At 37.1% G+C, this 27,992-nt stretch overlaps 1 protein-coding gene across 1 annotated transcript; it reads left to right on the top strand.

Annotated features, from left to right (window-relative positions):
* The first annotated feature begins 123 nt into the window (after positions 1 to 123).
* Positions 124 to 26,706, top strand: LOC117278068 (uncharacterized). The gene is made up of 8 exons (XM_070184027.1): positions 124 to 135; positions 246 to 353; positions 669 to 983; positions 1,215 to 1,478; positions 1,758 to 2,245; positions 24,983 to 25,033; positions 26,244 to 26,362; positions 26,612 to 26,706. The coding sequence occupies exons 1-8, from the start codon at positions 124 to 126 to the stop codon at positions 26,704 to 26,706; spliced, it is 1,452 nt and encodes a 483-aa protein (XP_070040128.1).
* Positions 26,707 to 27,992: the final 1,286 nt, after the last annotated feature.

The following is a 27,992-nucleotide window of genomic DNA, read 5'->3' as shown; positions in this document are numbered from 1 at the left end:
TTAAAGTGTCTACTAGCTTCTTGTTGTTCCAGGAAGTTGTATTTTGGTTTAACTTCATGATGGTCATCTCTTTTAATGTTGACGGGTGATTGCTTCTGACCCAAGTTATCCATATGACTATACATGGAGATATTCGTAAGCAGATAGTGCAAGAACTGAAAATAAATCAAGCATCACAATGTTCACATGTTATTTTATGCTACCACTCGTTCTATCACAATGGAGCTATTTATCTGGTTCTGCAGTATATGGACCGTGGATCTTTAGCTGATGTAATCAGGCAACTTAAGACTATTCTTGAACCATATCTCACAATTGTTTGCAAGCAAGTTCTTGGCTTTCTAGAAACTAATGTTTGAATAAGTTTCTGCTCTCCAAATGATGACTTTTTGCTTCATTGCTAATGTGAGGGGAAAGAAAACTCCCTTTACTACCTGAATAGGATGATGACACCAAATGAGTTAAATTATTCACCAATCGAAAAGTTATGTTTGGCCCTAGTCTTCTCAATTCAAAAGTTGAAGCACTACTTTCAAGCTCATGTCATTCGCCTTGTTTCTATGGCAAATCCCATCAAGTTTGTAATGTGAAAACATGTCCTTGGTGATCGACTAGCAAGGTGGTACCTCCAGTTTCAACAATTTGAAATTGTGCACATCCCTCAAAAGGCTATAAAAGGACAAGCGTTAGCGTACTTCTTGGCAGATCACCCTATACCTGATGATTGGGAGCTATCTGGCGAACTACCTGATGAGGACGCAATAGTCATTGAAGTTCAACCTCCATGGAAGATGTACTTTGATGGTGCTGCACATCACGGGGGAGCTGGTGTTGGTACCGGTGTAGTATTTATCACTTCTCAAGGTAAAGTTTTGCCTTACTCTTTTACGTTGACACAACTATGCTCTAACAACGTTGCTGAGTATCAAGCACTGATACTTGGGCTTGAAATGGCTGTCGAAATGAAGCAGTTGCAATTGCAAGTCTTTGGTGTCTCTCAGTTGGTGATCAACTAGCTTTTAGGTAGTTACGAGGTCAAGAAACCTGATTTACGCCCATATCATGATTATGTTAAAAATTTAATGGGGTGGGTCGGTGGCATGACTATTCAACATGTGCCTAGGAAAGAAAACAAGAAGGTTGATGCTTTAGCTGCCCTAACCTCATCGTTAATCCTGCTTGATTAAGCGCAAGTTATTGTCTGCCAAAAATAGGTAGTACCACCGCCAAATGAGGCTGAAGGTGAAGAAAATGAACTCAAGCATCTTGTCGTTGTTTCTGAAGTTGAGAAAGAAGAATGGCGACAACCCATTATCGACTACTTAAGCTATGGTATACTTCTAGAAAATCCGAGGAGAAGGACTGAAATCCGTCGTCGTGCACCTCGCTTCCTTTACAGAAGTTCATTCGAGGGAGTATTCTTGTTATACTTAGGGGAAGAAGAAACAGTCCAAGCTTTGCAAGAGGCACATTATGGGGTATGTGGATCACGCCAGTCTGGACCAAAGCTCAACTTTCATATAAAAAGGATGTGATATTATTGGCCAACGATGGTAAAAGATTGCTTGGACTATGCTCGAAGATGCAAGGCTTGTCAATTCCATGCAAATTTTATTCATCAACCTCCTAAAGTGTTGCACCCGACTATTGCATCCTGGTCGTTTGACTCTTGGGGATTGGATGTTGTTGGACCACTGCCAAAGTCCTCTGGTGGGCACCTATACATCTTGGCTGCAACTGACTACTTCTCAAAATAGGCTGAAGTTGTGGCTCTTAAGGAAGTAAATAAAGAAAATGTTGCAAGTTTCATCCGAGTAAACATAAACTATCGCTTTGGCCTTCCTCTTTACATAATAACGGATAATGGCAAGCCATTTGACAATAGATTGATGAACAAGATTTGTGATCTCTTTGGCTTCAAGCAATGTAACTTTTCTATGTACAATGCTGCCACCAATGGTCTAGCTGAGGCATTCAACAAGACTCTATGCAACTTGTTAAAGAAAGTTGTCTCCAAATCCAAACGAGATTGGCATGACCGTATGGAAGAAGCTCTGTGGGAATATAGGACAACTCACTGCACGCCAACACAAGCGGCCCTTTATGCAATTGTTTATGGAGTCGAAGCTGTCTTGCCACTCGAGCGTCAAATATTTTCATTACGATTAGTTATTCAAGAAAGGATCACTAATGAAGAAAATGTTAGACTTCGATTAGTAGAGTTGGAGGCTCTTGATGAGAAGAGGTTGGAAGCTCAACAGAGACTTGAATATTATCAAGCTCGATTGTCTCGCGCCTTCAATAAAAGAGTTCGCCCAAGATCCTTTCAAGTAGGAGATCAAGTCCTTGTCGTACGAAGACCCATTATTACTTCCCATAAACCTGTAGGGAATTTCACTTCAAAATGGGATGGGCCATATGTCGTGCAAGAAGTTTATCCAAGTGGGGCTTACAATCTAGTTGATGTAGATGGTATGAGAATCGACCCTATCAATGGCAAGTTTTTGAAGAAGTATTATTCTTGAATTTGCAACGCTCCTTGATGCATGAGCCTAAACTGCATATTCCTACACTCCTGGACCGCATGAGTCTAAACTGTGTACAGTCCCCCAAAAAAAGTCCGCTAGGTTGAAAACCTCTAAAGAGGCGGCTTAGGCAAAAGTTAGGACATAAAAAATAAAAAATAAAAATAAAAAGTAAAAAAAAAATCACCCATTATGAATTACGGTATGACTTGATCCTCTTCATTGAGGTACGTAGGCAGCTTAGAGTTTCATTTTGATTTCAATCGCATAAGTTCAAAAGGTACATAATCCACCAATCGTTGTCCAAATAAAGTACGATTGAATGTAATCCATTCAATCAGCACTTGAAAATCGAGATGAGATACTATTCTTCTGTTAAACTTTGGATCCCATTTGATTTAAATGGGGTAAGCCTCTGTGGTAAATTGGTATCTTCAATGGAATGATTTTAGTCTTTTAGAAGGCTACTAAGTATTTGCATTGAAGCCCGAAGATTCACTTTGTCTTCATGTTTACCAAATCTTTAAGTCCTTCGGTCTTCAAGTTCACCGCTCTTCAAGTTGAAACATTTAAATCCTCCAAGTCTCCAAGTTGAAGTCTTCATGTCCATCGATCTTCAAGTTCGCCGCTCTTCAAGTTGAAATATTTAAGCCTTCCAAGTCTCCAAGTTGAAGTCTTCAAGTATGTCGGTCTTCAAGTTGAATTATTTAAGTCTTCCAAATCTTCAAGTTGAAGTCTTCAAGCCTTCTAATTTTTCAAGTTGAAGTTTAAAAGTCCACCACTCTTCAAGTTAAAATTTGCAAAATCCGCCAAATCTTCAAAGTTCACCAAGTGTTCGAGTTGAAACTTTCTAATTTTCCAATCTAGCGGACATTTAAGTCCCTTTGCACCTTAAATTGGCCTCTTCGTGGGTTTGTCCTTAAAAGGAACTATAACTTTCCAATATTAAGGTGGACATGTAAGCCCCTTTTGTACCTTAAGTCCCTTGGATTTGTCTTCCCATATGATATTTGAGGATTTGTCCATCTATTTGTTGCCATGGACTTGTACTTCGATATGCCATATGAACCTTTGCATCCTGAAATGGCCTCCGGTATTTTGGGCAGGGATGAGTATCAATCCCTTCACACCTCGAGAGTAATCTCTACGATAGTCGGGTCGTTTTGAGAGTAATCTCTCTGATAGTCGAGCCACATTGAGAGTAATCTCTCGGTCGGGCCACCTTGAGAGTAATCTCTCTGATAGTCGAGCCAGATTAAGAGTAATCTCTCCGATAGTCGAGCCACATTTAGAGTAATCTCTCTGATAGTCGAGCCACACTGAGAGTAATCTCTCCGATAGCCGGGCCACACTGAGAGTAATCTCTCCGATAGTCGGGCCAGATTGAGAGTAATCTCTCCGATAGTCGGGCCACATTGAGAGTCATCTCTCTGATAGTCGGGCCACATTGAGAGTAGTCGAGCCACATTAAGAGTAATCTCTCTGATAGTCGGGCCAACTTGAGAGTAATCTCTCCGATATTCTGGCCATCTTGAGAGTAATCTCTCTGATATTCGGGCGGGGATGAATACAAATCATTTCACACATCTCGTTAAGCAAGAACATATCCTTCTTGTTTTACCTACAAAAAGGACAATAGAATAAAGAAAGCACGAGCAAACAAGAAGAAATTATCTTCGCGTCAATGCTTCCAAGTCGTCAAAAACATACTCAAATTGATTTGCAAACGCTGAAAGTGAAACTAATAGAATAAAGAGTATTGTATTTATAGAAGTCATAATGTTGATCTTGAAGGTGAATTACCGTGGTGGGATTACTTATTTTGCATTCCGGATGGGATTCAGCTACTGTAGGAATCCAAAGTCAACTCAAATTGCTATTTGGAATTGAAATACACACGTAAAGTTATCTAATCATTACAATAAGGAGGGAATTAGTTCCCTAATGAAATGGAGATGCATTCTGCCGGTGACGAATTGGGGCATGGTTAATTTGAAAGTCTAAACCAATTAAAAATTTGTGCTGTACATTAAATTTGACCATTGGAATTTGATAGTGAAATAGATTCCTAATAAAGAAGTAAAAGTTGGCTAGTAACTTGGCTAACAGAATGTCACGTGAAAACTAAGGCTTTGTATAAATTCAAAGTTAATCATGGCAATTGTTAAATTCAAGTGTCTACAGTTCAAGCCAACACACACACACACACATATATATATATATATATATATATATATATATATATATATATATATATATATATATATATATATATATATATATATATATATGCCACGTGATTCTTTATATGACTTGATACTTCAAGCCTTGTCTTCAATGGACAAAATATATACCCTCACAAATCTTGAAGTATGGGGCATTTGTAGGCATACAAAATTTATTGAATTTAAATTCAATAAAATAATTTGGACTATACTTTAAATTAAATATATTTTGGTCCAAATAAATATTATGGGCTAATATAATTGGATCAATTCTATATGTCCAATTTATATGGGTTAAATAAATAAATCTTAATCTATTGGACTAGCCCATTTAATTGAGCTACAAGTAATGAGCCCAATTCAGTAGGCCCAATATGTCATCTTCTTAGAGGCCCAATTGGTGTCATGTGTCAAATGACGTGGTACGCCAAGTCAAACGGAAGAGCAAATATGATCATGTCACGTGTCAAAATGACAAGGCATGCCAAGTCACATTAAAAGGCCAATGAAAGCGCGCCACGTGTGCAAGTGACATGTTCTAGCCAATCAAATGCGGCCTTGTCACACTTCAATTTGATTGGTCGGAAAAAGTTTGTTCTTATCATAACTCTTCCCTCCCACAACTATAAATAGGGGTCTTCATAACCCAGAAAAGACATCAAAAGTGATAACAAGAAGCAAGAAAGAGCTCGTGGATCAAACACTACAAATTCCTCCACAAGTTTCAAGCTTCAAGCAATCAAGTCCAAGTTCAAGCAATCAAGTTCAAGCTCAAGAACGAAGAACAAATCAAGCCCAAGCTCAAGAACGAAGAACAAATTAAGTTCAAACTCAAGAACAAGGAACAAATCAAGATCAAGTTCAATGGCTCTTAAATTTATATTCGAAAAGTAGAATCAGAGGAACAATAGAGATTATAACACTCAAATATTTGAAATAAAATACTACGATTATTATAATATTTTTCTGTCTTAATTTTATTTTTTTTGACGCAAATTTATTATCTACAGTCACTACTTATAATATTTCAAAAATCAAACCTATCCTTTGCAACCTTATTTATTATAGCACAAACCTTCCCCAGAGTAAGAAAAAGGTAAGAAAACATGAAAATAAAATCACTTTTTCGTGTGTGGATTTGAAAGCAAACCAATACATGCTATTGAAGTATTGAAAGTTTTCGCCCATTAACAACAAAGCAAAAAGCCCAAATATACCCCTAATATTCTGCGTTTTGACTTATAGATGTAATATATTTATTTTTCGCCTTTCAATTCATATGAGCTTCATTATTATCTTTTGTCTCAAATATATCTTTACCAATAACCACATAGGAATATATTTGGATTTTTTTTCCGTTCAAGGACATGCTTCAAATTATTGAAGAGGGAATATGTAAACTAATTTGTGAAAGAATTGGTAAAACCATGTAGGGATATATTTAGACCGTTTTAATTACGCAGGGGCTTACTTCAAATTATGCGGATAGTATATGAAAATCAAATTGATAATTTGGATGGTTTGTTTGTTTAAATGGCTCCAATGTGGCAAATATCATAATCAAGCATTAGAGGGAGGGGCAAATACGGGACAAAATTTGATAAGGGGCTTTTGTGGAGCGAAAAAAAAATGGAGGACAAATATAAAACAAATTGAATATTTCATGAATAAATTTACATGTTTTCCCTCGTACAATATTTTGAATGAATGTCGTAAAAATGATTCAAGAAATACAAAAGCATTTGCTATGCTGAAAAGAAATCGCCATTTCTACGGGGCTGTTCGCGCAGTCCCCGGTCCCGATGATGTAATTATACTTCCGGTTTTTCATTCCCGGTCGACGTGGCAGTCATTGTTGCCGTATCCTTATATCATTCCTCCATTGTTCGAATGTAAAGAATATGAATTGGAACACTAGAAGTCTTGTATCTTCGAAAATTCCACTAATGCATTACTAGATAATCCTTAACTTGGTAACACACTTTACTTCCCCTTAAGAATTTATGCTATCGAGAGAAGAACTATCTAATAACACTCTAGTGGTTTGTGCTCGTGTATGATCATATAACCTTTGCTCAATAGCAAACTTAACTTCCCGGTGGGAATTTGCTATAGAGCAAAAAATTATCTAACCATCCCCAAGTAGATCTTTACTTGTGTGCCTTGTTATTAAAGGGCTTATTGTTGTTGTCTTCGTAGTATGCTTTCTGTTACTGCCTCGGTAAAAACCTTGCCAGAAAAATCCAATTGGGACAAAAACTGAACGAAAGAAAAATAGTACAGCACATATTTTCTGATCGGATAATGTTCATGAGCAATAATATCTTATGAGGTGTGCCGCGTTCCAATTGCTGGGCAACTTCTCTCCATTTTGGTTTTCCAACTTGTATGAACCTTTTTCGGTGATAGCTAAAACCCAGTAGGGGCCTTCCCACGTTGGACCTAGCTTGGGTATTGTGAGTTACTTTCCTTAGGATCAAGTCACCTACTTTGAAATAACGAAGGTTGACTCTTCGATTATAATACTGCTCCATTCTTTGCTTTTGAGCTACCATTCTTACATGTAACGACCCTGTCGGTCATTTTAAGAGTATTAGCTTTGATCCCCTATTAACTGCTTCCCTCTTATTTGTTTCTGCTTATATGACTTTCCTGGAGGTTCTGTTTTTGGTTTCGGAGTATTTTGGGACACTTTGTCCCTAAAACGGAAGCTTAAGCCTTAGGATTTTGACTGTAGTCAGAACTGTGTGAAGATGACTCCGGAATAGAGTTTTGTCGGTTCCTTAGCTCCGTTGGGTGATTTTGGACTTAGGGACGTGTTCGGATTGTGCTTTGGAGGTCTGTAGCTGATTTGGGCTTGAAATGACGAAAGTCGAATTTTTGGAGATTTTGACCGGAAGTGAACTTTTTGATATCGGGGTCGGATTCTGATTCCGAAAGTTGGAATAGGTCCATAATATTGAATATGACTTGTGTTCAAAATTTGGGGTTAATTAGACGTGATTTGATAGGTTTCGACATCGGTTGTAGAAGTTTGAAAATTCAAGTTCATTAAGCTTGAATTGGTGTGTGATTCATGTCTTTAGTTGTTGTTTGGTATGATTTGAGGTTTCGATTAAGTTTGTATGATGTTTTAGGACTTGATGGGATCTTTGGTTGAGGTCCGGGGGCCTCGAGTGTGTTTCGGTGAGTTTTGAGCGAGTTCGGGTATTTCGGTACTCTCATGTTGTTCTGGTACTTTCGGAAGTGCGGGCCACACATTTTGGAGTGCTGAGGCAGAAGAAAAGTGCCGAGGCACAAGAAAAAGTGTTGAGGCATAGGAAAATTGCGGACCACATATGTAAGTCCCCGTAAAATATTTCCTAAAAAACCGAATTCTGTGATGCCATAGTAGGCGTAGAGGTTAATAATAGTAAAAATTCTTCGCGGTGAGCTTGCGAGTCGCGGTTCGGACTTTTTGGATTGAACAGTATGCTAGGGAGTTGAAGGAAAATATTGGGCAGAAGTAGGCATTTCTGCGGCCGCATAACCACTATGCGGACCGCAAACTGGTCGCAGAGTGGGATAATTTTCTGGGGCATCTTTGTTGTCAATTTCGCGGCCATTATGCGACCGCATAATCGTTTCGCGGGCCGCATTCTTATCGCATATCCCGCCTTGAGATTTTTCAGAGGGAGGTTCTGCGGTGCACTATGCGACTGCAGAACCGTTCTGCGGTGCACTATGCGACCGCAGAACCGTTCTGCGGTGCACTATGCGACTGCAGAACCGTTCTGCGGTGCATTATGCGACCGCAGAACAGGTCTGTGGGCCACATAGTGACCGCAGACCCGGTTAGTTGTTTTTCCAATTTTGGCACCCTAATTTCGCGGTGCATATGCGACCGCAAACTTGTTCCAGAGCTTCATTTTTGAGGTTTTTAAACCCGACCCTATTCTGTTAAAACACCTACCTTGGACCATTTTGATCATATTTTCTGATATTTTTAGAGTGAGAGAGAAGGTCCTAGATGGAGGAAGTGATCTTCATCAAATTGCTCTTCAATTTTCACTTAAAACCTTGAAGATTATCAAGAGAGACACCTAGGTCTTCTTCCTAAGAGGTAAGATTCTATCACCCAAACTCTTAATTTCAAAATGTAACTAGAATGGGCCATTAGTAAGGTAACTCATGGGGATGAAAGTGCTTACCTTGAATGCATATATCCTTGTAGTATGTGGGAAGATTATGACCTAAAAATGATAGAGAATTGGTTGGGGAATGATGGAATCTTCCACAAAAAGGGAATGATGGAAAAATGCGGACCACATCGGAAAAGTGTAGACCGCACAATTCTTCTTGCGGCCGCATTTCAGGATGTTCTGCAGGTTCGTTGGTCTGACTTCGGAAGCTTATATCTTTTGATCCACAAGGAATTTGGAGATGTTTCAAAAACAAAAGTTGTATCCCTTCGTGTCTAGTTTCCAGAAAGATAAAGAAATTATTATTTGGAAATTTGTACAGAAAGTTATGGCCATTTTACTAAAGCCTAGTAGGGCAGAAATTTCTGAAGTGCGGCCGCACAATTTGGATTGCGGCCGCAGGACCTGGGATGTGCGACCACACTTGAAAATGTGCGGTCATCACTTTGGAAGGCAGCTTTGGTACTATATAAACAAGGGTTAGGGTATTATTTCACATTTTGGACTTTGGGAGCTCGGTTTGTGACAATTTTTCGTGGAGCTTTCAAGAAAATCATCGGAGTAAGTGATTCTATCTCAGATTTGGTTAATAAACATGAATATATCACTCATTTCATCATTTAATTAGTACTTTAAGATGAAAATTTGGGAAAAATTATAGAAAATTCATAAACTATAAATTGGGGATTTGAAGGTCGAGTTGTGACCGGAATTGGCTAATTTTGGTATGGTTGGACTCGTGAGTGAATGTGGGTTCATATTTCGTGACTTTTACCCGATTCCGAGACGTGGGCCCGGGGAGGTTTTTTAGGACGATTTTTGAATTTCTTATAAAAGTATTAATTTCATTAATTAGATTAGTCCATAATAGTTGTATTTATAATATGTAATTGTTGTGGGCTAGATTTGGTCCATTCGGAGTTGGATATCCGTGGTAAAGGCGTTATTACCGATTGATTGAGCTTGGATCGAGGTAAGTGGCTTGCCTAACCTTGTATGGGGGAACTCCTCTTAGGATTTGGTATTGTTGTGATATGTGAGCATCGTGTACGTGAGGTGACGAGTACGTACACGGGCTAATTATTGGAAAATCCAATTTTTACTGAGTAATAACCGGTTTTCTTCTTAATTGAGTTATACTAGCATGTGTAGTTATCTTGTTTAGCCTAGAATAACATGTCTACGTGCCTTAATTGCTTATTTGAACTATGTGTGGCATGCTTAGTGGATTTTCTGCTTTTTCCTTGACTTGTACTTAGTCTAAACTGTAGGATTTCTTGCCGTAACTGTAATTTCCATTGTTTGAGCTGCGTATTTACTTTGGGACTACGGAACGGTATTCCGGGAGATCCCCCTACATATTTTCTTTGGGACTAAGGAATAGTATTCTGGGAGATCCCCTTGCACATATACTTTTGAGACTACGGAACGGTATTCCGGGAGATCCCCCTGCATATTTACTTTTGAGACTACGGGATGGTATCTCGGGAGATTCCCCTGCATATTTACTTTTGGGACTACGAGACAATATCTCGGAGATTCCATGTTGTTATTCCGATGTATTGTACTGTTATTCTTTGTGATTGCCTTTTTATGAAATTTCAGTCTCTTATTATACCGCGATATTTATTCTACCTTATTTAATTTATATATACCAGTAGGAACCTGACTTGGCATTTACTGTGTACTGTTGTGTACTCATGCTACTCACATATTTTCGTGTGCAAATCTAGGTACCTTCTTCCAGCCTCGCTTTTAGTTGCACAGTTGTTGCTGTTCCGGAGACTTCAAGGTACATCTGCCCGCGTCCGCAGACCTCGGAGTCCCCTTCTATCCCTTCTTATGTTGTTCCTCTTTTTACTTCTTCTAGTATTGATGTATAGAACAATTAGACAAAAAACCTAAAAGCTTGTGACTTATGGTATTCCGGGTCTTGGGAGATTTTGTGTATATTCGAGAGTGGTATTGTATATGCCGAGCGTCACTTATATCAGTTGTTAAATTATTTGTTACAGTTAGTTGTTAAGTTTATATTTTTATTTAATTATTCCACAATATTAGGCTTACCTAGTCGTAGAGACTAGGTGCCTTCACGACATCTCACGGAGGGAGGATTTGGGTCGTAACATTACATATGCCAATTCCCTGCGTTCATCGAGCAGTTCCAAGTTGACAAGCATTGCTTCGTTGTTCGATTCTTCTTCTGCCTCGAAGTATCTCAAGGTCGGTTCCCCTACTTCCACCGAGATTAAAGCTCCTGCACCGTACACGGGGGAAAAATGGGTTTCCCCTGTGCTCGACTTGGCCGTAGTTCGGAATGCCCATAGTACTCCGGGTAATTCCTCGGGCCAATTTCCTTTAGCCGCTTCCAACCCTTTCTTGAGGCTTTGAATAGTTACTTTGTTTGTCGACTATGCTTGACCGTTTGCTCTCGGATGATAAGGGGAAGATGTGATCCTCTTTATTTTCAAATATTAGAGGAACTTTGTAACTTTTGCGCCGATAAATTGTGGCTCTTTGTCGCATGCTATCTCTTTTGGTATTCCGAACCTGCAAATTATATTTTTCCACAAGAAATCCACCATTTCACGTTCTCCAATTTTCTGATAAGGACTTGCTTCCACCCACTTAGAAAAATAATCAATTATAATTAAAAGAAATCTTACCTTTCCAGGAGCAGGTGGTAATGGTCCGACGATTTTCATTCCCTATTTCATGAACGACCACAGAGATAGGATCGAATGTTAGGGTTCTTCCGGTTGATGCACCAGTGGAACGTAACGTTGACACTTATCACATTTCCGCACGAAGTCCTTGGCGTCTTGTTCCATGGGGTACCAGTAATATCCTGCCTTTACCAACTTCAACACCAAGGAATCTATGCCCGAGTGGTTGCCGCATATCCCTTCATGAACCTCTCTCATGACATAGTTGGCTCCGGACGCTCCTAATTGTGAGCACCTTATACATATATATGTATGTATGTATAAGTGTAACAAAGCTATATATATATATATATAGAAAATATTATTAATAATTTAATGGGTAAATTATTACTATTAGTATTATTTTTATCTTTATATTTAAATAAAATGAATTAAAAACCGAAAATAGGTAGAAATTGTTTAATAAAAAAAGTAAAAGAAAGTGGAAAATTAAAAAAAAATAAAAGTAAAAGAATGTGGAAATTTAAAAAATAAAAAGTAAAATAAAGTTGGAATTAAAAAATAAAAGTAAGGGTATCTGATTTTTTTTTTAAAAAGTAAAAGTAAGTGGGAAATAAAAAAAGAAAAGTAAAATAAGTGGAAAATAAAAAAAGAAAAGTAAAAAGTGGGATTTTAAATATATTAAAAGTAAAAAAAGTGAGAAATTAAAAAATAAAAGTAAATGAAAGTGGGGAATTATTTTTTTAAAAAAATAAGAAAAATGGAAAGTGGAAATTCTTTTTAATTAAAAATAAAAAAATAAATACAAAATAAAAAATAAAAATCTGAAAATTTCGAAATTTTTTTCTATAAATAGAAGAGAAATGTGATGAAAAAAAAAGGAGAGAGAGAAAGGAAAAAATAGGGAGGAAGAAATTGAGAAAAAAATATTTTTCTTCTTCTAGGATAAGGAAATTTCTACTCGTGTCATTCTTTCTTCGTCTTTCTTTCGAAAAAATCAGCAGCTTCACCACCCAAAAACAATCTTTAAACCTCCATAGAACAACCCTTTTAATACCATAAACTACCATCCAAACCCAGTCGAAACAATAAAGTTTTTAGTTGAGGTCGTCGGCGAGTTTCGATGCTCCGTTTGAGGTCTTGCGTGGGGTCTGAATGAGTTTAAGATTCAAAGCTGTAAAACCGTAAAGTTTCAGATTTAACTTTTGAAGTCCACTTCTTATCTTGTTTTGATTAATGATATGAGTTGCTTCTTTTTCTTTTGGTGTTCTTTGGTATTCATTTATATCTTGAATAAATGAAATTATTCTCTGTTAAACATGCCAATTTTTGAGCTTCCTCTTTGTATATTTGTTTTAGTTCATTAGCATGTTCTCTTAAAAAGGGGGTTCATCCACGAATGATTTAATGAAATTTGCTAATTGATAAGTGAGTTGTGATTGTTCATTAAAAAAAAAAATCTTATTGAAATGGAAGCTCAAGCAATGTTATATCTCTATTTGGTTATTTAGTCCTTCACGTGTTAATAAATGAGCTTTAGTAGTTCCATATTTATTTTAAATTAAGCTGTCAATTGTCTAAAGTATAGAGTTAAGTTGTTAAATAAGTTTAACTAGAATTATGTCACTAGTGAAGATCCAATGTTTGGGCCTAGACACATGGGTTGTTGAAGGAAGTGGAGTTGTGAGGTTATTACAAGCTAATGAAGAAAGTTATTTTATTTTTGGGCCAAAACTTAAAATCTGCTAGGCCCATTAATCTTACGCAATGACCCCTTTTTGTAGTTCTTGAATAATTAATTTAATTTATTTTCATGTTTTTCTACAATGACATACTCTTATGGCTTTACAAATCTCAAATTAGTTTAAGACAAATAATTCATAAACTTTGTAGCTTGCTTTAGGTGTGATTAATAATAAATCATCGTGACTGTGGGTACGGTTCCCGTGGCATGGTCATGATACGTAATCCCCAATTCGAGTGTGCGTTTCACGTGACTCGACCACAACTTCAAACAATAATAAATAAAATTAAATACGTTGTAGATTGCGGGTGCGTTTCACGTGACGCGATTTGCGATGTGTATAAATAACGAGTGTACGACAACGTAACTCGTCTCATATTAATTCCATAAAAATTTAAAATGTAGTAATGTAATGAAAACGGTAAAAGGAATAAAAATGCACATATAGATTTAAACACATGTATTAAATCAGATAGCCAGACCAATTATTAATAGTTGAGCGACCGTGCTAAAACCACAGAACTCGAGAATGCCTCACACCTTCTCTCGGGTTAACAGAATTCCTTACCCGATCTTCTGCGTTCGCAGACCATAAATAAGAGTCAATTTTCCTCGATTTGGGATTCTAAATTAAATCGGTGACTTGGGACACCATAAATTATTTCAAGTGGCGACTCTGAAAAAATAAATAATCTCATTTCGAATAATGTCACTTAAATTGGAAAAACTCTCCTATCCCCTCGGAAAAAAGGAGGTGTGACAACTCTGGCGACTCTGCTAGAAATCAGAACTCAGAATCTCTAGTTCAGGGTTCAGAATTCGAGCTTAGAATAACTGTTATACTTGCCTTTTGTTTATTATCTGATTTTTACGTGTTTGAGCCTAATGTGCTAAATGCTGCTTTTTACCGCTTTGATATTATTTGAACTGTATATAAACTGTACGAAACCCTCTTCTCTCTGAGTCTTCTGAATCTTCTGGGAAGCGTGCGCTTTGCATGGCTTCTTTTCTGTTATAGTCATATCCCAATTTTAGAACGAGGTTGGGACAAGTTGCAAAACCGGTGAAGCTTCTGTATTCCCGTTACGCTGCCCCCTCTCGGCTCGAGTTGTCTGCTCGGGTAAGCCAGGTCTAGAACAATACACCCAGGATTTAAACTTAGAATGATATAACCTCATGCCGGATCCCTAGTAGGTACGTCTATTTGCATCACGTGCATTTGACTTTGGGGACTCAATACATGGGTTGGGTCCGTCTAGGACAGGTATACCCAAATCAAAAGACCATCCTGATGCATTGTTACGTGCTACTTGTACATTTATTTGTTTCGGCTTGCATATTGACTAACTTCTAGAATAGGGAAAGAAAATCAAGAAAAACCAAGAGTGAGGCAAGAGAGAGAAATTTACCCGATTTCTGAAAATTCAGGTATTCCATTAATTCTTTCTTTATAAGTTTTTCTTTGACACATAAAATTCAAAAATTTTCCTTCTTTTGTAGAAGTTTTTCTTTTGGAAATTTTTTTAAAAAAAGGTCAAAATCCAAAAATATTTTTCTTTAATTCATTCTTTAGAAGTTTTTCCTTAGAAAATCCCAAATAAAAAAATTTATAACCAAAAAATATATATATTTCTTTATAGAAGTCTTTCATTTGAAAAAAGAAACAAATCAATTCAAAATCCAAAAATATTTTCTACCTTTTTTTTAGAAGTCTTTCTTCGAATTTTTTTTTTTTTTAAAAAAACAAATCCAAAAAAAATATTTTCTTTCTTTTCAAAAATTCTCAAAAAAACAAAACAATGAAATCGAAATCAAAAAATATTTTCTTTCTTTTTTATAAGTCTTTTGAAAAAAAAATCAAAATCCTGAAGAAAAAAAAGAGAGGGTGAGTTTATTTACTTTATTCCTAATCTCCCCGAACTACGCAAGATCTAATTCATGCGGCATCATGATACGTAGGCAATCCCCATCGGATTCGATCATTGACATCAAATAAACTGAGTGAAAAAAAAAACAAGAAAATAGTGACAAAAATAACAAAAAAAAAACTAAGAAAAAAGAAGAGAAAAAGAAAAGGAAAGAGTGAAAAATCCAAAAAAAGAACTGTGTGTCCAGATTGACAAAGAAAACCGCGGAATATTTTTGTGAAAATGCTGTCATATGGCGCGAGGAAGCCGCCAGGGAAAAGTCTCTAATGGACGAAACAGAAATGGTTACGGTCTTTCTACAGGCGCAAGAGGTGAACTACTTCTAGAACATGATGTCTGCTATGGGTAATCCGTTCGCCGAGGCTATCAAAATTGGGGAGGTGGTCGAAAATGTTTTTAAAAACGGGCCAATTTTTGAGTCATGCTGCCTTTAAGCCCACATCACAGGCCGTTCAGAGTGGTTCAGAGGGTTTGATGAACAGAAATTAGAGAGATGAGGAATTTGATACGGCACTGAAGGCCCTTACAGCCCTTGCCGAGACAGAGGAAAAGCCAAAAACGGTCGCCAAGCTTGAAAGTTCCCTATTAGACGGGAGTCTTAGTAGTTAGTCTTGCTGTCCTTTCTGCGTCCGGATTATCTCAGGGTGTGATCCGGATATTTTACTTTATTGTCTTACATTCCGATGTAAACCCTTCTATATTTAAAATTCCAAAAAAAAAAAATCAAAATCAAAAACAAGAAGAAGAAAAAAATCAAATGAAATTAATATTTCATTGTCCATGAATGTCTCTTCTTAATTCTGTCACTTCTCCTGTTTCTTTTTCAGTTCTATTAAATGCACATTTAAATAACATGACATGCTTGCGGACTTCATGCCCAGATCCTAAAACGCTGTCAGACTTCGAAATAATGAATCAAGAATCAGAATGCAATGAAGATAAGTGTAAGGAAATAAAACAAAGACTCGGAACAACTAAAGGAAAATTGGCTCCAGATTGAAAAGGTCCATACATTGTAACAAGAGTAATGCCAAAATGGAGCATTGTATTTGGGAGATATTGAAGGAAATGTCTCTGTGCCGGCTGTCAATACAGATGCGGTCAAAAGGTATTATGTTTGACCCTTTTAAGCAGCTTTAATGCTCTCTGATTGGGATGACGAAGGCTTTCATTCTTACTACCCAAACACTATCAACCCTTTGCAAACACTTTGAGCCGGTTACCTTTTCTTTAACTACCCTCTTTGGAACCTGAAAGTGTTATTGAAAAAAAAAGAAAAAAAAATAGAGACAAAAGAAAATGAAATGAAAAATGAAAAAAAGAGGAAAAGGAAAGTAAAAAGAAAGAGAAAAGAAAACAAAACAGAAGAAAAACAAAATCAAAACAGTTCATGTTACTTGAACTACGTTTGACTTGATTCCGAAAGGATACGTAGGCAGCCTCTCTCTGGGGTTCAGTCACACCAAAACAAAAACCCAAATTCCCTCAAAAGTGAAACCGGGGCAGATGTTATAATGGTTTGGCGATGATTTTGTCTGAAAGGTTCCAAAGTTGTAATTCAATCCATATCCTTTTTACCCAAATCCTTTTTAAGTCCTTCCGATCAATCGGCAAAGAGATTCAAAATGGGAGGATACAGTTACTCGGATCTGATACAACAAAATAAGAGAAATAAAATGAGAGATTCTTATTGGTGAAAATCTTACGGGCATCATAAGGCGATGGTAAGCAGAGAAATTCGAAAATGAGAGAGTCTTGTTAGTGAAAACTCACAAAGAGCACTATAAGGCGATGGTGAGAAGAGAAATGAGAGAGGCCAGCTGGTGAAAACCCGCAAAGGGCGCCACTGATCGAAAAGAGAATCCTCACAATCACTGGCATCGACACAATCCTGGGCAAAGTTTCTCAGTCTCAAAGAAAGAGTTGTGATGAATTTTTGAGAGTTGGACGGTTTACACAGATCAGGCATCTAGTCCAAGAGGCATGTCATGTTCATTGAAGTCTGTATACACTCCAGATAAGTCCTTCTTTCTTTTCCCTGAAAAGGATACCTCTTGTCTAAATTCATTTGTCTATTCCATTGTTTGCTTTTCTTTGAATCCTTTTCGGTTTAACTCTATTCTAAAACTAAGACAAAGAAGGGAAGGCAGGACTGATTTACAGGGTTCTCACTTGATACAAGCCAATATGCAAAAGAAAAGGCACCCAATCTCGGCAAGGGCATCAAGTTGACTCCAACTGGCCATGTTGGCCGATGTTTCGAAATAAAAAACTGTTGAAAGAGGGAATTCAAAGTCAAATGCCCACAAGGGCAAAATAAAAGTTGAAAAGGTTAAGTCCCATGTGACTAACCATCGTGGCAAAATCCGGAAAAGCCAGAGGTTCTCCGAGGTTAGAAATGCAATCGATATTCAGGAAATAACCAGTTGCAACTGAAAGGACCGAGACCAAGTGACTGAAACAATCAAGGCCACAAAACCAACCACTGTTTCAAACTGACAAATTGTTCTTTGTTTGAAAATAATAATAATAGGGAAACAGGTGCAATCCAAAAGCAACCTTGCAAGAAGGAGATGCAACCAAAACGAAATTACGCAAAGGCTAGAAATAGTTTTGCAGCAACTACTGCAAAAGGGAAGTCTTCTCCAAACTCTTTCCCGCATTTTACTCATTATCTTAAAAAAATATATGAAATTAAAAAGAAAAATAAAAAATAAAAATCATAGTAGTATAGGGTCTCCAATCCCTAGCTGCATTTTCCAACATAGGGTCTCCACTCCCTAGTTGATTTTATTTTAGACATAGGGTCTCCACTCCCTAGTCTCTTTTCCAACATGGGGTCTCAACTCCCTAGTTGATGTTTTTAGACATAGGGTCTTCATTCCCTAGTCTGCTTTTCCAACATAGGGTCTCCACTCCCTAGTTGATGTTTTTAGACATAGGTCTCCACTCCCTAGTCTGCTTTTCCAACATATGGTCTCCACTCCCTAGTTGATATTTTTAGACATAGGGTCTTCACTCCCTAGGCGCTTTTCCAACATAGGCTCTCCACTCCATAGTTGAAGTTATTTTGGACATAGGGTCTCTACTCCCTAGTCGTTTTTCCAACATAGGGTCTTCACTCCCTAGTTGATGATTTTTAGACATAGGGTCTCCACTCCCTAGTCGCTTTTCCAACATAGGGTCTCCACTCCTTAGTTGATGATTTTTAGGCATAGGCTCTCCACTCCCTAGTCACTTTTCCAACATAGGGTCTCCACTCCCTAGTTGATTTTATTTTTAGACATAGGGTCTTTACTCCCGAGTAGCCTTTTCCAACATAGGGTCTCCACTCCCTAGTTGATTTTATTTTAGACATAGGGTCTCCACTCCCTAGTCGCTTTTTCAACATAGGGTATCCACTCCCTAGTTGATTGATATTTTAGACATAGGGTCTCCACTCCCTAGTCTCTTTTCCAACATAGGGTCTCCACTCCCTAGTTGATGATTTTCCAACATAGGGTATCCACTCCCTAGTTGATTGATATTTTAGACATAGGGTCTCCACTCCCTAGTCTCTTTTTCAACATAGGGTCTCTACTCCCTAGTTGATGATTTTCCAACATAGGGTATCCACTCCCTAGTTGATGATATTTTAGACATAGGGTCTCCACTCCCTAGTCTCTTTTCCAACATAGGGTCTCCACTCCCTAGTTGATGATTTTCCAACATAGGGTATCCACTCCCTAGTTGATGATATTTTAGACATAGAGTCTCCACTCCCTAGTCTCTTTTCAAATATAGGGTCTCCACTCCCTAGTTGATAATTTTTCAACATAGGGTCCCCACTCCCTAGTTGATGATTTTTAGACATAGGGTCTCCACTCCCTAGTTTATTTTCCAACATAGGGTCTCCACTCCCTAGTTGATGTTGACATAGGGTCTCCACTCCCTAGTCTCTTTTGCAACATAGGGTCTCCACTCCCTAGTTGATGTTATTGTAGATATAGGGTCTCCACTCCCTAGTCGTCTTTTCCAACATAGGGTCTCCACTCCCTAGTTGATTTTATTTTTGACATAGGGTCTCCACTACCTAGTCACTTTTTCCAACATAGGGTCTTCACTCCCTAGTTGATTTGATCTTAAATGCGGGGTACACCATTCCCCGATATCTTTGCCAATATAGGGTATCCCATTCCCTGGCCACATTTTCCCAACATAAGGTATACCAATCCTTAGTTGAGACATCCTTTTGACAATAAAAGAACACAATCCAAAAAAAAAAAAAACATGACATTTTTAGGGTACACCACTCCCGACATTTTATTGCTTTCAATAAAGAAGTAGTTTAGAATTTTGTTACAATAACTCACGGAATTTTCCTAGTGCAAACTAGGGCAGAAAAATTTCGTTCGATTGTTTGTTTTGGTGTCTGAGTAGGTTTTACCTCGAGGCACAGGGTTCGAGATGACCAAAAAAAGAAGTCTCAATTCAGAATAAAAGAAAAAAAAATAAGTGAATCCAAAATGCAAAAGCAATTGAAAAGATGTGGAATGCTAAGACATGACTGAAACCACGAGCATTGGAGTTCCGGTTTGATTAGAAGAAGCTATAGAACAATGAACTAGAACCTACAACTAGTGAGCATCAAGGTTTAGATCAGAGTCTGCATGAAGAACCAGTCAAGACTCAAGATCAAGTTTCTGAAGACTCATAGATAGGAATCTTGTAACTCATAATTGATAGACTTGTTTAGTTTTTTTTATTTTGATATAATAGCAGGACCGTGGATCGGAGCCTCGACGGAACCTCACTCGACTCCTCAACTCATCATTCCACCATTCTCCTTGAACTACACGCGACCTGATTCCCCTATAACCCGGGATATGTAGGCTGTCCAAAACTAGGACTCGGTTGCACCCTATCTTTTATTTCTTTTCCTTTTGAATAATGGTTTGGTCAAAAATTAGTCACGTGGCTCACCTAGTCTTTGCCTGAAAACTCTTCATGTTTCCAAGCAAAGAGGGGCAGCTGTGAGCACCTAAGTTTTGACTATATTTGAATTTTAATCACCTACTACTATGTAAATATTTTCAAAATTTAATATATATTTTTTTAGCTTTGTTACACTTATACATACATACATACATATATATATATACATACATACATATATATATATATATATATATATATATATATATATATATATAGAGAGAGAGAGAGAGAGAAAATTATTAATAATTTAAAAGGTAAATTATTACTATTAGTATTATTTTTATCTTTATTTTTAAATAAAATGAATTAAAAACCGAAAATAAATATTATTTTTTTAAAAAAAAAACAAATTTCGGATGGGAATTAAAAAATAGGAAAATTAGAAATATAAAATTAAAAAGTAAAAGTAAAATTAGGTAGAAATTGTTTAATAAAAAAAGTAAAAGAAAGTGGAAAATTAAAAAAATAAAAGTAAAAGAATGTGGAAATTTAAAAAATAAAAAGTAAAATAAAGTTGGAATTAAAAAATAAAAGTAAGGGTATCTGATTTTTTTTTAAAAAAAAGTAAAAGTAAGTGGGAAATAAAAAAAGAAAAGTAAAAAGTGGGATTTTAAATATATTAAAAGTAAAAAAAAAGTGAGAAATTAAAAAATAAAAGTAAATGAAAGTGGGGAATTATTTTTTTAAAAAAATAAGAAAAATGGGAAGTGAAAATTCTTTTTAATTAAAAATAAAAAAATAAATATAAAATAAAAAATAAAAATCTGAAAATTTCGAATTTTTTTTCTATAAATAGAAGAGAAATGTGATGAAAAAAAAGGAGAGAGAGAAAGGAAAAAATAGGGAGGAAGGAATTGAGAAAAAAATATTTTTCTTCTTCTAGGATAAGAAAATTTCTACTCGTGTCATTCTTTCTTCGTCTTTCTTTCGAAAAAATCAGCAGCTTCACCACCCAAAAACAATCTTTAAACCTCCATAGAACAACCCTTTTAATACCATAAACTACCATCCAAACCCAGTCGAAACAATGAAGTTTTTAGTTGAGGTCGTTGGCAAGTTTCGATGCTCCGTTTGAGGTCTTGCGTGCGGTCTGGATGAGTTTAAGATTCAAAGCTGTAAAACCGTAAAGTTTCAGATTCAACTTTTGAAGTCCACTTCTTATCTTGTTTTGATTAATGATATGAGTTGCTTCTTTTTCTTTTGGTGTTCTTTGGTGTTCATTTATATCTTGAATGAATGAAATTATTATCTATTAAACATGCCAATTTTTGAGCTTCCTCTTTGTATATTTGTTGTAGTTCATTAGCATGTTCTCTTAAAAAGGGGGTTCATCCACGAATGATTTAATAAAATTTGCTAATTGATAAGTGAGTTGTGATTGTTCATTAAAAAAAAAAAACTTATTGAAATAGAAGCTCAAGCAATGTTATGTCTCTATTTGGTTATTTAGTCCTTCATGTGTTAATAAATGAGCTTTAGTAGTTACATATTTATTTCAAATTAAGCTGTCAATTGTCTAAAGTATAGAGTTAAGTTGTTAAACAAGTTTAACTAGAATTATGTCACTAGTGAAGATCCAACGTTTGGGCCTAGACACATGGGTTGTTGAAGGAAGTGGAGTTGTGAGGTTATTACAAGCTAACTAATGAAGAAAGTTATTTTATTTTTGGGCCAAAACTTAAAATCTGCTAGGCCCATTAATCTCATACAATGACCCCTTTTTGTAGTTTTTGAATAATTAATTTAATTTATTTTCATGTTTTTCTACAATCACATACTCTTATGGCTTTACAAATCTCAAATTAGTTTAAGACAAATAATTCATAAACTTCGTAGCTTGCTGTAGGCGCGATTAATAATAAATCATCGTGACTGTGGGTACGGTTCCCGTGGCATGGTCACGATACGTAATCCCCAATTTGAGTGTGCGTTTCACGTGACTCGACCACAACTTCAAACAATAATAAATAAAATTGAATACGTTGTAGATTGCAGGTGTGTTTCACGTGACACGATTTGCGATGTGTATAAACAACGAGTGTACGACAATGTAACACGTCTCATATTAATTCCATAAAAATTTAAAATGCAGTAATGTAATGAAAGCGGTAAAAGGAATAAAAATGCACATATAGATTTAAACACATGTATTAAATCAGATAGCCAGACCAATTATTAATAGTTGAGCGACCGTGCTAAAACCACAGAACTCGAGAATGCCTCACACCTTCTCTCGGGTTAACAGAATTCCTTACCCGATCTTCTGCGTTCGCAGACCATAAATAAGAGTCAATTTTCCTCGATTTGGGATTCTAAATTAAATCGGTGACTTGGGACACCATAAATTATTCCAAGTGGCGACTCTGAATAAATAAATAATCCCATTTCGAATAATGTCACTTAAATTAGAAAAACTCCCCTATCCCCTCGGGAAAAAGGAGGTGTGACACTAATCATCGGGCCAGCAGGCCTTGAAAAGATTTTCTATACAATTGGCCTCCCTTGAAGCTATATCGTGCTGCTTTGGCGCGCAACACCCGTGACATTTTGGGGTCTTCAGGTAGCTTTCCATGTTCGAGATAATCGATTATTTCATTCCTCCAGTACCAGACCAGGCTAGTTGAATTTACCTCGTAGTAACCATCTGTATCCAGGACTGAGTTCATCAGTTGTACTATCGACCCGGACTCCGATCCCTTTATTTCTGTTGATGACCCTAGATTTGCCAATGCGTCTGCTTCTCCATTTTTTTCTCTTGGGATATGAGTAATTGTCCACTCTCGAGATCGCGCCAGTAGAGCTTGAACCTTTACCACGTATTGTTGCATGTGCTCCTCTTTGGTGTCGAAGATCCCGTAGACATGATATACCACCAGCTATGAGTCGTATTTGATTTCGATGAACTCAAAGTCAAGTCCCCGTGCTAACTCGAGTCTTGCAATCAAAGCTTCATACTCTGCTTCATTGTTAGGTAAATGGACCGTTATGATGGTTTGCCTTAGGGTTTCCCCCGAAGGCGTGATTAAGACTATACCAATCCCGGACCATTTCACGTTGGAAGCTCTGTCCATAAATAAGGTCCAAACCCCTTATGTCGATTCTGACATCATCATTGCTTCCTTGGTTACTTGAGGCAATAATCCCGAACTGAAATCGGCCACAAAGTCAACCAAGACTTGCGATTTAATTGCAGTCCTCAGCTTATATTCTATGTAGAACTCACTCATTTCGACGGCCCATTTGGCCAATCTACCCGAGAGATCGGGTTTATGGAGGATGTTCCACAAAAGGAAAGTAGACACCACGGCTATCGGGTGGCACTGGAAATAGGGCATCAGCTTTCGCGCGGCGACTACGAGAGCTAAGGCCAGTTTTTCCAAATGTGGGTAACAAGTTTCTGCTCCCGTTAAAACTTTACTAACATAAAAAATGGAAGATTGCGTACCTTCGTCTTCTCGGACTAAAACCGCACTTACCACAACTTCTGAGACCGCGAGGTAAACCAACAATGTTTCCCCTTATTTTGGTTTTGAAAGCAATGGGGGGCTTGACAAGTAATTCTATAAATCCCTCAAAGCCTGCCAACACTCCGGGGTCCATTCGAAATTATTTTTCTTTTTGAGCAGTGCAAAGAAATGATGATACTTTTCTGACGATAGAGAAATAAATCTGCTCAAAGTTGCCAATCTCCCCGTAAGCCTTTGGACTTCCTTCACACTTGTCAGTTGGTCCGAGATATCCTCTATGGCCTTGATCTTATCTGGAATTTACTTCAATCCCCCTTTGTGATACCAGAAATCCCAGAAACTTACCAAAGCTGACCCCGAACGTGCATTTCTCGGGATTAAGCTTCATATTATGCTTCCTTAGAATGTTGAAAGCCTCTTGCAGATGTTTAAGATGATCACCTGCATTTGAAGACTTAACGAGCATATCGTCTATATAAACATCCATAGTTTTTCCTATTTGATTTTCAAACATTTTGTTCACGAGCCGTTGATAAGTGGCTCCAGCGTTTTTCAACCCAAAGGGCATCACATTGTAATAATATATACCGAAACTCATTATAAACAAAGTTTTTTCCTGATCTTCCGGGTTCATATTAATTTGGTTTTACCCGAAATAAGCATCGAGGAAACTCATTAACTCGTGCCCGATTGTGGCATCTAGGGGTGGGCATAATACCGGCCGAACCGGAAAAACCGGTCGAACCGTGAATTTTGATTTTTCAGTTTCGGTTTAATCGGTTTTTCGGTCGGTGCACGATTTTTAAATTATTAATTTTTGGTTTTTTAGTGCGGTTTGCGGGTTTGATGTTTCGGTTTTTGGTTTAACCAAAAAAACAAAATCTTGGGTATTAGTTATTACCCATTTTAGGCTGAAGCCCAATACCTATTTAAACTTTGAAGCCCAATTTAGTTTACCCAAACCCAACTTACTGATAGTCTGTCTAATACCCAAACCCATCGGTTACACTAACTAAATCACTAATACACATTACACTTAGTCACTTCCCAATTCCCATTTCCCAAACCTAAATAAAGAATTAGATTTAGGGTTCCCAAACCTACATCAATTGAAAAGTTCACCTCTTCGGTTCTTCCTTCTTCCTGTGCGACTGCTGCGAGCCTGCGACTGCTGCGACTAGTCGTCGCCGAGATGCCGACTGCGACTCGTCATCGCCGACTGCTGTGACTTCTTCTGAGTTCCTGTGAGTTCTGTGCCTTCTTCCTCAGCTCGACTGCGACGCCTTCTTCCTCAGCTCGTCGCTCATCCTTCATCCTCAGGTTAGTGCAAGTTCTTCTGAGTTTCGTGTTAGTCTTTTGTGTATGAAGAAAGAAAATGTCTCACTGTCTTAGTCTTTCACTTCAGTATATTTCAAAATCATGTCTAACCCTAAAGGGTATGTACAACTTTACTTTAGTATTAAGCACCACAATTTCTCTCAAAATTTCAAAAAATAATTAAGTACAACAATAAAATAATAAAGTGCTTGGATGTTTCTGCCAAAGGAGGTTTCAAGGTAGATGGCCAACCTAAAAAGCAAAGGATTTGCTTTACATACCACTACAATAAATAAGTATTGTAAATAGACTCTAAAGTTAAAAGAGAAAGGTACAGATTAAACAACATGTTTCCACTTATGAACATAGGAAAATTAGTATCTACACATAATCGTTTGATGAATGATGTATGTACTAGTAAATGGATTCAAGGTTGTATAGCAGTAAGAACGATTGAACAACCAAATAATGTTAAAGGCAGTTAACCAAAAATTTAATCCAGTGAACAACATATTAGAATAGAAAAATACTTACCAAAATCTTAATATCAAAGAATTAGTTTTTTTTTTGACATTTATTATATATGTCGCTAAATAAATGTCGTCGTAGCTATGATTTCTTGTAGTGTCTATTTGTTGTAGACTTATAGGAATTCCGACCTTAATTCTATTTTCATTCGATTTTCTATAGATGGAAGAAGTTGAAAGTAGAGTAAGTGAGGTGGGTTCATCTGAAAGCGAAATGACATCTTCACCTACAAATTCAGTTGACTAGGAAAGGGACCAGGGAAGAAATTAACTGCCGAAGTGGATGCTTATGTGAATTATTTGTTTGGGGAGTATCAAAAAAAATATTCCAAAGGATGTTATCTTCAATCATATCCATCTAAATCTACTTCATCCGATGACACATCTGAGCCACCTAGTGGGAATGTGAGAACAAAATCTGTGAGAACAAAGCAATTGTTGAAAAGGCAAAAGGAAGACTCCGGAAGTGTAGGTGCTAAATCTGAGTTGGAAAGATATATTGGTGAAGGACAATAGCCATTGTCTGATGATTCTAATGACTTTAAAATCTTAGATTGGTGAAAAATTAATGCGCCTCGATTTCCTATTCTATTTGAGCTAGCTCGTGATGTATTAGCCATTCCAATTTCAAGTGTTGCATCGGAATGTGCATTTAGCACCAATGGACGCATTCTTGATTCATTTAGGAGTTCATTGACTCCTCAGTTGGTGCAAAGTCTTGTTTGTGTTCAAGATTGGTTTAGATATGAGGGTACTCCTATTAATGTTGAAGAAGATTTGAAGTTTCTTGAGCAAATTGAACTTGGTAAGATTTTGCGTTATATGAGTGTTTTAGTGAAAATTAGTTTACTTTGTAAGTTTAAATGACACACTTTATCAAATATTTAGATATGGCAACGAGCGGAAGAGAAACTTGCATTGTTGAAAGAGATACTAGCATTGTTGATGCATAGTTTGAACAAGTGGTAAGTTTAAAGATTTGCTTGTTTTATGATATTCTTTTGTTATTTATAATTAATTTTTTTTATTAACTTGTGAACTTTTTTTTTTGTAGGTTCAACTATGACTCGTGGTCCTAAAGTTAGATCGCCTATTTGGGAACATTTTGTGCTAATTAAAGTAAATGAAGAAGCTCGCAATGCAAAGTGAATTCATTGTGGTCGAGTTTATAATTGTCATCCAAAGTATTATGGCACTTATGGCTTAGTGAAGCATATTAAGAAGTATCTCATGCCTCATCCAGTGATTCATATTTAAAACTTTAAGTACATTTTCTAGACTTACTTTGTGGCTTGTGGCTAGTTTGCCACTGTTTTGTTGTTTGGTAATGGTATTTCTAGACTTATTTTGGACTTTGGTAGCTGCTAGATTTTCCATTGTGTTAAACTGTTTTGGACTAGTTTTCCACTGCTGAACTGTGCGGTATTTTGCTACTTAGGTGTTCTGTTTGCACTGATGCCACTGAAGGCCTCCATGTTCTCTGTCTGCTTGTTCTCTATAGTCTATTCTCGGTTTCATTTATAATGTAGTTTCAAATTAAAGTGTTATTGTCAGCAAAACTTGTGTTAGACCATCGTCTGCCACTGTCTTTCTCTGTTGCTGGGCTGGACGAACAACAACTAAATGACAATTTGCTGGGTTGTCTTTCTAAAAAATCAACATGATAATTTGTTGCTGGCCTGGACGAAAAGCAAATAAGTTCCAGCCTTGTTTATTGATGTTCCTACAAAACGTAAATACTTGTTATTCCTACAACCGTTTAAAACCAAAAAAATAAACTGGAAATAACCGAACCGAACTTTAAAAAAACCACACCGAACCGTAAATACTTTGGTTTGATTTGGTTATTAATATTAAAAAACCGAAAATCGATAAACCGAACTGTACTTTCATAATAACCGACCGAACCGACCGACGCCTACCCCTAGTGGCATCAATCATTTGATCGATGTTTGGCAATGTGAACGAGTCTTTCGGGCACGTCTTATTAAGATCTTTATAATCTACGCACATGCAAAACTTATTGTTCTTTTTAGGAACTACTACTACATTAGTTAGCCAGTCTGAATATCTTACCTCCCGGATCGAACTAATATTAAGTAAGCGGGTTACCTCTTCTTTGACGAATTTATTCTTGGCTTCGGTGATCAGAGGCTTCTTTTGTCTTACCGGAGGTATGTTAGGATCCAAACTTAACTTGTGTATGGCTACCTCTGTCGGGATACCTGTCATATCCTCATGAGACCATGCAAAACAATCGACGTTATATTTAAGGAATTTAATGAAGTCGGACCTGAGTTCCGGGTGCAGTCCTGTCTCCAGGTGGAATTTCCTTTCTAGGAATTCCTCGAACAATGCCACTTGCTACAACTCTTCTGATGTGGACTTCGTCACATCAGTCTCTTATGGAACTTAGAAATTTCTCGACACTTGAT

This window comes from Nicotiana tomentosiformis, chromosome 8 (genome assembly GCF_000390325.3).
Source record: "Nicotiana tomentosiformis chromosome 8, ASM39032v3, whole genome shotgun sequence".
Classification (NCBI taxonomy): Eukaryota; Viridiplantae; Streptophyta; class Magnoliopsida; order Solanales; family Solanaceae; genus Nicotiana; species Nicotiana tomentosiformis.
The sequence above is the reverse complement of the archived record's forward strand: the minus strand, read 5'-3'. Positions and strand labels throughout refer to the sequence as shown.